The sequence below is a fragment of the Gymnodraco acuticeps genome, unplaced genomic scaffold, assembly GCF_902827175.1.
Source record: "Gymnodraco acuticeps unplaced genomic scaffold, fGymAcu1.1, whole genome shotgun sequence".
NCBI lineage: Eukaryota > Metazoa > Chordata > Actinopteri > Perciformes > Bathydraconidae > Gymnodraco > Gymnodraco acuticeps.
The window spans coordinates 102,844-113,909 of NW_022992264.1; the positions used below are offsets into that span (position 1 = coordinate 102,844).

An 11,066-nucleotide genomic window follows, 5' to 3' on the forward strand; every position below is an offset into this window, starting at 1 on the left:
AATCGTGGTCTATGAATAATTGCATACTTTTGTGTGTCCTTTTTTTGAACATCCAAATTGATTTTCAGGAAGGTTAGGCATGAGAGAGCATTGCTTACCCTTTGAAAGAATGACCTAGTTTCCTTATTAGATTCAGCATCAAAGCATTGCCTATGATAATCTTTTTAACCTCAGGTGTCTTGTCTTAGCACATTCTAATTTGATCTTTTGGGGTTTAGCAAATATTATTAGAAAATAAATAAGAAAACGTTGTATAATTCATTTAAAGCAGGGGTGTCCAAACTTTTTTCACCGAGGGCCACATACAGAAAAACATACGAAGGGCTGGGCTACTCACTAGAGGTGCAGGTATATTCCCTGATAAGTTAAGTTATAAGTCAGCAAAATAAATCAAATGTAGGTAAATTATGCTTAATACTTGAAAATGCTGTAAGACAGCCTACTGTATACATCACAGCTCTCCATAGGGTTTCACTTATCTTGTTAGCAGCTCATTCCTTAAAACAGAAGCTTCAGATTGATTATAATAAGAGGAAATAGGAAGGATTTATTTCAAGCGTATTATGAAAATAAGTTACTGGGCTTTTTTCATATCAATTTAGATTTGATAGAAAATGTTTTCAACTTGAATTGACTGAATTGTTTGAAAAGTGGGCTTCATAACACATGAATACTGTGTAATATCTGTTTTCATCTATATTTGAGAAGTACAATATAAGACAAACACAAGTTTCATCTGTGAGCCATACTGTACTCCATTATACTTTTTGAATTTGCTGAGGGCCGATTCAAAATGGCCCGCTGGTCAGAAAAGTGGAACTTTTCTCAACTTTCAGCGCGAGCAACGGAGGCAAAGCGAAGCAACGGAACCACAATGCAGTTCAGCAAAGCTTGACGTCACCCCATTCAAAGTGAATGGGAAGCGTCTCTGTTGAAGCACGCGACGGAACCGTGTGGACGTTACGTAAGAGAAAAAAGTGTTTTATTTTTATTTTTGATAACCCTAACACTAACCCTGAATTCTTGTCATGAGGTATGCAAAATGTAACTATTACATTGACAAAGACACTGTTATGGAGAACCGCTGAGAGGACCCTCTGTACAATGTGTGCTACACAGGGAATATTATCTCTGCTGCTATCATATTGTGAGCACTATCTATCCAACTCAACTTCCAGAAAGCGTCGCTTGGTTCGTCAAAATTAATTTTGTTCATTTTCGTTGGAATATTTTCCTACTGCTTACTGATGTACGGTGGTCTCCAGTTAATGTAATGTGTAGCATGTGCAGACTCCTCTGCTTTTTTTTAATGCCATGCAATTCATGGTAAACATTGAGTCAATTTGAGTCCAACTTGGTATTGTGAATAATTTGCGTTAATTTTGAACGTGTCAAGGTTTCCGGACTCATGACCCTTAAACCTACATTGGCCTATTCCAAAAATGTCGTTATGCTATTTTATTTAGACTTCCGTTTAGTTTGAGGGGGAAACATAAAGCAGCCAAAATGTAAAATGATTCATTGACTGAGGAGCATGAAGATAGCAAACTGTCTTCTGTATTGCAATATTTTTTTTGAAAAGTAGGAATTGTTGGCTAATTTCCCAACAGGCATGATCATAGGGTAACCAAATACTTTAGAATCAAGATAAATGAATATTATCAATACATTTAATATCATAATAGCTTTTAACGTACTTTGTCAAAGAAAAATCACAACTTTATTAATTATTTATTCCTCATATATCTCTGCATGGCAACTGCAGCTTGATACGTTTATGATTATGGTTAGGGACAGATGATTGGTTGACCTAAATAGTTAATGTGAACTCCAGTCATAAATCACTCTTAACTTACAGACAATGGCCTTAAAAAGGGTTCAGACTGATTGTGAAGCTAATTTCCAGTCATTCTATTGCAGACAACATTTCTTTTTTTGTTCAAGTTGAGATATTTCATTGCCTTTCATTATGTAATACTTTTAGCTAATTGTTTGGTGTTTCTTGAACAACTTAACTTTTTGGGTCACTCTCATTGCTCCCAGGCAGCAAACAAATGGTAAATGGACTGTATTTATATGTCAAAGCGCTTCACATTCCACAAGTCATCATTCATCCATTCACACCCCCTTCATACAGAGCAATGTACCATTTAGTCAAGTAAGCACATTCATACATGCCATTGGGAGCAACTCTGGGTTAAGTCCCTTGCCCAAGGGTACATCGACATGTTGACTGCAAGGGCTGGGATTGAACCCACAACCTTCCAATAGACGACCACACTACCGTACAGCCACAGTTGCCCCTATGATAAGCTATATAAACTGTACACTAACAGCCGATAGACAAAACTAGCAACTATAACTGGTGGACAAATTATACTGATACATTTAACAACTTGTTTCCGCTGCCCCCAGGAGGCATCATATTGGCTATAGGACCAATGTCAACACTGATCAAATAAAACATCTGGCCAGTCAACCGTCATTGTTCCACTTTTTCGTGGAGTGATGTTCCTGGACAGCATTGACCTACACAGTTTCTCCAACAGCACTAACATACCCGCACTCTCCTTAGTGATTGCTCAGGGGGCCATCAGCATCTCCATTGTTGCTCCATGTTTTTGTGAGTGCCAGGGAGCGAGGCTGTTATCAGGGCAGGCAGCGCGGAGGCAGAGCAGGCCTGGGTGGAGAGCAGGGCAGGGCTGGGTGCTCTCTGAACAGGGAGCGCGACAGGACGGCTTCTCCCAGGGAGATAGCTTTGTTCTGGGCCAGGAGAGGTGACATCATGACAGATGGCGATGAAGATGTGGGCGCAGGGGGCCGGAAACCTTATCTTCCACAATGGCACCGAGGGTAGTGAGACACACACATGTACACTTGTGGAACACACTCACACTCACTTATACTCCACTCCAGCGGACAACATTGGACACATATACACACAGGAAAACACACTCCTCTGACATGCCTACACATCTAGTGGGTCTAGGGGGTGGCTGTCATGTATAAGGGAAAATCGGACAGACAGATTCTTCTGGTTACTGTGTGTGACTGTTATGGTATGGTGATTTTCTTCTTGAGAACCTTTGGGAAACACACTGAAGAAACTGATCCCAAACCAATTCAACGAGGACTCCTGCTCACATCTGTAGGTTCGTTCTGCATGCAACTACACCATACAATACATAATGCATGAGTTCTGTTAAAGACATAACAGTTATTTGTTTGCTCATAATCTAAACTATAAGATATTTAGGCACACTTTGAAAAGAGTTATATATAATATGTGACTTCATTATTTATAATAACAAGTACTAATGCATTTAAGCTAAGTTATAAGCAATCAAAAACAACACATTTTGGGTTGCCAGGTTCTAAAAAAAACACTGCGCAGTGAGACTCTTCCAATGTCCTGTTAAAACCATATATCTCCATATTTGGTGAAAGCTCTGTTGTGGGTTTGCAGACCTGTCTTCTATAAATACATTTAAATAAAGCTAATTTGTGACAAAATTATGTTTTAAGGGACATCATTCTTGGGTTATGTTTTGTTGGACAGAAACACGATGAATAATCGATACAAATGAACCTAAAATGGCACACATTTCGAGCATGATTGTGTCAGTAAAATATCCAATCTTGTAATATAATGTGCACTTGTTGGGAAATAAATTGCTGTCTTGACAAAACATGAATTTAACATAGGCCAAACATAATTTGTTGGACTATAGAAAGAGATCTTTAACAACCTGCCAACTAAAACATTATTCTTCTGTGTCTGATCTATACAATATCAATACATTTTATTAACCACTTTTAAAGAGTGTAATTTCAAAGAGGACTGTTATTGGCATTTTGTTTTCAACATGGTGACATTGTAAATACCAACAGTAAACAAGGGAGGAATATGACTTGCAAATGATGTTCCTGATATAACCCTAAACTGGGTTATATCATTTACACCAGTAGGGAACCACCTTCAAGTCGTAAACCATCACAATAATCAACAGGGGTTCCAGAGATCAGATTTAGGCAACTCATGCAAAGCTTACTGGAGTCTTTTAATTTTCAATGCAGATCCGTTTTTCTAACTCTTGCTTACTAATCACAGCTTGCTCTGAATTCCCCAGAAGCTCAGCAGCTTTTATCCTAAGCTGACTAATTGACAGTGAGGACTGTTTGTACACTAAGCTCATGCAATAGTTATTGATCATAAAAACTAAACCGGGGGAATGATTTCGACTGATGCGCTTACATAAGAGTGTAAACATGTTATAGTTGAATTGGGTTTTGGCTGGCTGACACTTTATTCTGTGACAGTTTATTCCTTAAATGTATTGCAAAATGCAATCAAAAATAGTGGCCTTTGGAACTTTTCAATTATTAGCTTGGCAAAAGCTTTTATTGTTTGACATTAAGTGTGTTACACTAAAGAGCTTGAAAGAACATAAAGGCCTTTATTGTTACAACTTTTGAGACATTATTAACAAAAGTTTTGTAAAGGTTTTGCCAAAATTCTGAGTATGCCTCAACTTTCATTAGTCTTGCAATAATTATGTATTGAATAGCAAATATGGCACACAAATAGGATTTTCAAATGACTGTATGCCACATCTGACCCCCAACTGGATTCAATTACAACTGCATGACACCAAAAATCTACAGATTTTGACCTTTTAATCATGCAATGGCTGTATTCACACACATACACAACCTCAGAACATGCAGAACTTCACAGACCCTTGACCTTTTGGCAACAATGGAACAGGACCTCTATGTTTAGACCAATAGTCTCCCACAAGAGTCTACTATAAACGGTTGAGAGTTTGGCATTAGTATGTACTAGACCCATTTAGTTTATTGTAAGGAGACTTTTTGTTACAGACCACTCTCATTGACCACCCCCTTTTTTCACAATCAAACATTTGACCTCTATGCCAAACAAAAGGCATAGAAAAGAAGGTTTTACAACCTACCTCAACACCAACTAAACACATTTCTATAATTTGAAGTAAGTTATACATTTTAATCGAACATAATAATACAACTATCTTCTGTACAGGTTTCCTCCGGTGCACCATGTGTCGTCTCCTGAACGTCCTGCTGGCTCTGCTGAGTCGCTTCCTGTTTGTGGTGCACGGGGTGGTGACAGTGTGGCGTGTGGTGGCCGTGAAAGGGGAGCCACTCTATTGGCTGCTGCTGACAGGCGTGGCTCTGCTGGGTGTGGAAATGGCTGTCACTCTGAAGTGCACGCGAAATGCAGAGTGGAAATGGTAACAATGCGGCCACTTTATCAGTGTTTATTTTATTGTTTTATCCAATTTTTTAACCAGTGATAAATCAAGTACCATGGATTCTGATTGTGGGGATTGGGCTGAAAATTGTGATTTTGGCCGTTTCCATCTAGTTTTTTTGGAACCACAAGAGGGTGGAACAAAGTACAGCCAAAGCAAAAAGATTACAATGAACTTGAATTAACTGAAAATACACTGTTTAGGGTTAAAGTTGTAACATGAATAGTCAAATGGATAATGTATGTTGAGGTAGTATCAATTGAGAAGTAGAGTAATTTTCTCATAGACTTCTATATAATATACGTTGGCTATATAAAAAACTGGAGATTGCCCCCTTTCATGGACCTGCCACAAACGCTGGATCCTACATTTCCCATAATGCAACAACAGCTCTTTTTAAGACCATCCCTAGCTAGTATATATATAACAAAGCTAAACCTGATAGCATCATCATGGCTCAATTTCTCTGGCTTTACTAAGATCTTTTACAGAAGCAGAAGTGTTTTTATAGGCTTTGGTGTTAAAATATACAAGTGAGGTTTAAATCTTTAAACAACAAAAAGAGAATATATACATGTAATAGCTGTAATCATTTTCTCTCCTGCGTTAATAAACAAAAATGTGTGCTGTGGACTGAAAAAGCATGTCAAAAACAGCTGCTTTTATTATTTTTAAAGGGGTGATCGAGGTGTTGTATGCAGATTTTGTAAACCTGTTTCACGAAGGGAGTAAATAATTTCAGAACTTGCAACTGTGTGAACATTTTACAACCCATCTGGTCGGGCTGTTGAGAGGCAGCTTGTGTACGGCCTGTAATATTCTCTGCCACTAAATTATCTGTGATTCTCTGCAGCTCTTTCTCTCTTTCACTGTCTATCAGAAACAAATCTCTTCCTCTGCTGTGTTATTGCACTGTCTTTCCCTGAGCTGAGCCTGCTATTACTTATCTGTCACTTCCTCTGCTAGCCAGACAGTCGTAAAGGAAAAATGTCTGCGGCTGGCTCAAGTTTTCACTTCTGACCAGCTAGAAAAAAACAGCTTGGATTAAGTAAACATAAACTGACACCAGTCTCCAAAGGATATGAGCATTTAGTGTCACACCTTATTCAACATAAAGCTGCGACTCATTCAAAAGCTCTCTGGCACATACACAGTGAACATCCTCAGACGCAAGCTTTCTTCAGGCCTCTCTCTTTCTCCCTGAGTCTTACTTTGAAGTTCTCCCCTCATGGAGAAGGCTTTGCACTGTCAAGAGGGATTTGCATATATGATGAGAATAATTGTCTGTCTAAAATTCGATGCTTCTTTTGGGGAACATTTTTACTCTTTCTTCTTCAAAAAATAGGCTTGTCACTAAAAATAACCTACCCCTACCTCCCTCACCACCACCACCCTTCCCTCTCCTTTGGCGGTCCTCTTTTAGGTTCTCCCCCATGGTTTTCCTGTACCTCAGTACAGTCATCCCGTCCATTTGGTTCCTGGAGCTGAGCCTGCTGCAGTCCAAGCTGCCTGTCAACAATTCCTCAGGCCCCGAGCTTCACTTGCTGGCTGGCATCCCGATCACAGCGGTAGGTGTCCCAACACAAATCTGCCCTCCCCGCTTCACCCTCCACGCAGTTACATTAAAGCAAAACCTGATATCAGATAAGATTCAAGTCTCGAAGGGGGATGGATGAACTATTAGTTGCAGGAAATGTGTAATAGACACATTCAAATGAAGTCCAGATAGACTCCTGCTTGAAAAAACTCTCTGATGTCTCTCCTCCTGGGCTGGTTTTAGTGCGATTTCTTTCATGTAGGATTTGGGAACTTTTTTGCCCCCTGGCTGTGCTCCAGGCTGGGTGGCAGCTTTTGAAACTTGAAGACGTGGTGTTTCGGAAACATTGTTAAATGTCAAGTAGGGCTGTCAAGATAAACTTAATGAACCCTGACACAATGAGGATCTGACACACAATCATGGGTATTATATTGAGAGTTGAGTGGAGAGGCCTTCTCGAGAGGATGTAAAATGTAAATGATCCAGAAATAGTTGCAATATTAGCTATGTAACACAACCTTGTGGAAAAGGAATAGTCGAACACCTAGACCACATGTTATTTAATTTTTGGTCTTCTTCAAACAGAGCTTTTGCAAAACAAAAGGTGAAGATTTTAAGATCGTTAGTGAGTGTTTATGCGTAGACATGGAAACAAACACTTATGCGACACATGTCAAGGGGTGAACTCAGAGGCATGAACTCAAATGCACAACTCAGACTCAGGTGGTTTTCAAAAATAAAGACTTTACTGGACTTTAACACAGTAACAAAACAGGAAACACAAAATCACTCTTTCGAGGAAAAACGAATTGCTATCATCAGGAGCATGAAAACGGAATACGACCATGGAGCAGGCTTGAATGTAGTCATGAATGAAAACGAACCGGCACTGGACAGGTGGGGACTAAAACAATACACAAGGTGAGGGACACAGGTGGAAACAATCAGGGTGGGGTAAACAATCACGAACGCAGGAGACACATAGGGGCGGGGAGCATGGAGTCCTGAAACGAGAGGGAGAATTCCTTTTCAAAATAAGACAGAAGGCACAGGACAAAGGGACATGACAAAACTAATATAAAGAATAAACTTTCATAATTAGTTTCCGAGACATGACAACACATACCCGATCACTGACATTGCTGTTTTTGGGCGATACCAGTTGTGTTTTTTGTGTCGCCCAACCATCCAACTGGCCATGACAGCGCTTAAGATGGAATTTGTTTAGCATAGAGGGCAGACAACTTTAACTTAACTCGTTAGACCTAAGAACATGATGCTGTTTCCTTTCCCTAGGGCATTGTGGAGCTGGACCCGGAGAACTGGGTGGCTGGCCTGGAGCAGACCATGCTCATCGTGTTGGTCCTGGGTCGCTGGCTGATGCCCAAGGGGGACATGTCCCGTGACCAGCTCTCCCAGCTCCTCATGGTCTACGTGGGCTTGGGTGCAGACATCTTGGATATCTTCGACACCTTCAAAGAACCCGAGGTCAAAACCAACCGAGCGGTAGTCATCATGGGACTGGGCCTATTTTCTTGGGCACTCATGCAGTTTCCTCTGGTGCTCACCCAGACACAACTCCCAAAGGGGGAGTCTCCAAAGACGTGCGTGTTCTGCCCTGGTGCTCCATCGTGGTTCACCTCCTGCTGCTCCAGTGAAGTGTGGAGCTTGCTTCTCACTGTTGGGCTCCAAGATGGCCCATTTCTGATTTACCGGCTTTACCTCATGGTCCAAGAGCAGGTACTCAACCAGCTGATGATCTTCTTCACCTGCAAGAACATCCTCATCGTCCTCTTGGAGCTTTACAGAATCTTTGTGGTGCAGTGCGAGCAGCTGGTTGGGGAATCAGAGTTGGAAAGGTGTCCCGCTTTGGTACGCCTTTGTCGAATCCAGAGCGGTAAGGAGGAAGAGGAGGAAGAAGAAGCAGGTGGAGAGGAGCAGAGCTGTCAGACAGACACAGAGAGAGGCATAGAGAGGGAAGAAGATCAGAGTGGTGTCCAGGTATAGAAAAGCTCAAAATGCCATGAGGCATGACTTTGGCCCTCGGGGGCTAGGGCGCGAGGTAGGCTTTCACAGACCAAGCGAGAGTCGAACCCATCTGCCATCTCTTGCATCTCAGCCTCGCTCAGAGACAGTCTCGGCTCTCTGGAGGGTTCAGTGACTAGAAATAGACCACATGAGAAGAGAATAAGTCCCCACAGAAAAGATTAGATTCATTTATTCCAACCCCTTTGATGAAAACCTTTCCAAAAAGTGGTGTTTCAGTCAGAGGAGGTTTCCAGGGAGAAGAACACCAGCTCTGTAACTGTCAATCTGTGTGTATGAGGAACGACAGCTGAATCCAAATCTACACGCTTTGTGCTTTCCAGTTTGTTTTAATCAACTTGTATTGACATGATTTCACTGTGTTGTGCACATTATGTTTTGCTTAATTAATAAACATTTTCTATTAAATATTTTCATATTATAATTGTGCTTTTTGATGTTGTTTCTTTCTCTGGTCACCATGAGATGGCAGTGTTGCCAAGTCAACCAAAGCGCAATGTTTGCTTGACTGGAACATGCTTTCCAGTTAAATAGAAAAAGACCTGTGAGACATCTACAACGTAGCACATTTGGAGTGTGGAACTTCATCATTTGCGGCTTTATGGCATGAAAATCTCCTCTATGAATTTCTTTGTTAGACTTGATAATACAGAATGGGATATGAGATAAATGGATTATAAAGACTCAGTCATCTTTAAGCAGCTGATATAGGAGGCGAATGAAGAGGTTTGCATGTTTTTTTTCAAGGTTCATTTTCCTCTTGAGCACAATCCACCCATAGAGGCCTGTTTGAGAGCTCAGTGCATTTGTATTATGTCTGAAAAAGCACACTCGTGATTATGTGGGAGTTGTTCGAGTTCAACATGATTTGCTCTCACTTTCTCTCTTTTGAGAGATTGAAAGGTGCTTTTGAGATATTCCTCCACAGCCTATGAAAGCGAAGGAGTGCCCACAAGGACGGAGAAAATGTTTGAAGCTGGGTCTCAAGGTTTCAAGCCACTTCACAGTAGGGACAAACAGCCGCTGCCGCCACCGCAGCCCACTCGCCCCCTCACCTCGATCCAGACAATACCTCTCCTGTCAAACGAGTGCCGGGATGTGGCCCTCGTGCATTTATGGATGAACCTCTCATCTGTGTCTGCAGCAAAGACAGAGAGTGGCAATTCAATCCCAGGTCTTTTTTTCTCGTTGTCTTTTATCTGTGTCCATCAAAAAGTCTCTCAACAACAGCCGACTCTTTGTTATCAATAGAAAGACAGAAAGAAAAGCAGAAACATAAAGAGCCAGAGAGGAAGGAAGGAGCATTTTACTCCCTCCGTTGTACTGTTCGTGCTTTTTTAGGAAAATGCATAGAATATGAGCAAGCTTTCCCAAATCGACAACTGTAGGCTTCCTCCAGAGGATTTGCTGGAGAGCACTACTTTGTTTCATCCTTCTGGCGGCATTTCGGTTTAAATAATTGATGGTGGACTTTTAAGAAGAATGAAGAGAAACATTAATGGAGAGTCCCCATTGAGATGTTGATTCTCCCGCAACATAATGCCATCTTTGCTCCTAGAGTGCAAGAGAATGCCCAATTAACTAGTCAAGTCGAGTGACATCACGCAAAGCCAAGGCAAGGGCGGAGCTTCTTCTAAGCACCTGAGTTTTGGGAGAATCCGATATTGGCGTGACAGCACGATGTGGGCAATATAATTGGGTGATGAAAGAGCCGCTTGCTTGTGAAGAGAGTCCTTTTCCTCTTCAGATTAACTGCATGCTTTAACAAGATTGTGTGGGCATGTGGGAGGATGGGGATGTCAGCTGATCCACGGGCTGCCCTACATAGAGAGAGAGGAAGAGAAACTCAAAGCCTGCAACTCCACTGCACATGGATATACCACATAAAATCAACCCTCACCAGCCCTCGACTGAAAAAGATCTGCTCACACGGAAAAGAGTGATGTTGCCTCCAGGTGATGTTTGAAAGCTCCTACCAGGGGCGGCGGATGCTGTAGGCTATAGGCTAAGCCTTCCCAAATATTTGTGTCACTGAATCATGGTAAAATTAAAATATAATGTGTAATGTTTGTGTCTTTGACATTAGCAGCCTATGCAGCCACCTGTGCCCTATACACTACGAAGCCAGTTCAACAGACCCTGGATATGTTTGAGTTATCTTAACTAACCCTAACAAACTAGATCTCGCT

At 41.3% G+C, this 11,066-nt stretch overlaps 1 protein-coding gene across 1 annotated transcript; it reads left to right on the forward strand.

The window, feature by feature from the left end:
* The first annotated feature begins 46 nt into the window (after positions 1 to 46).
* LOC117540357 (transmembrane protein 26) lies at positions 47 to 9,180 on the forward strand. The gene is made up of 4 exons (XM_034206989.1): positions 47 to 3,152; positions 5,063 to 5,273; positions 6,718 to 6,862; positions 8,128 to 9,180. The coding sequence occupies exons 1-4, from the start codon at positions 3,002 to 3,004 to the stop codon at positions 8,836 to 8,838; spliced, it is 1,218 nt and encodes a 405-aa protein (XP_034062880.1). The 5' UTR covers positions 47 to 3,001; the 3' UTR covers positions 8,839 to 9,180.
* Positions 9,181 to 11,066: the final 1,886 nt, after the last annotated feature.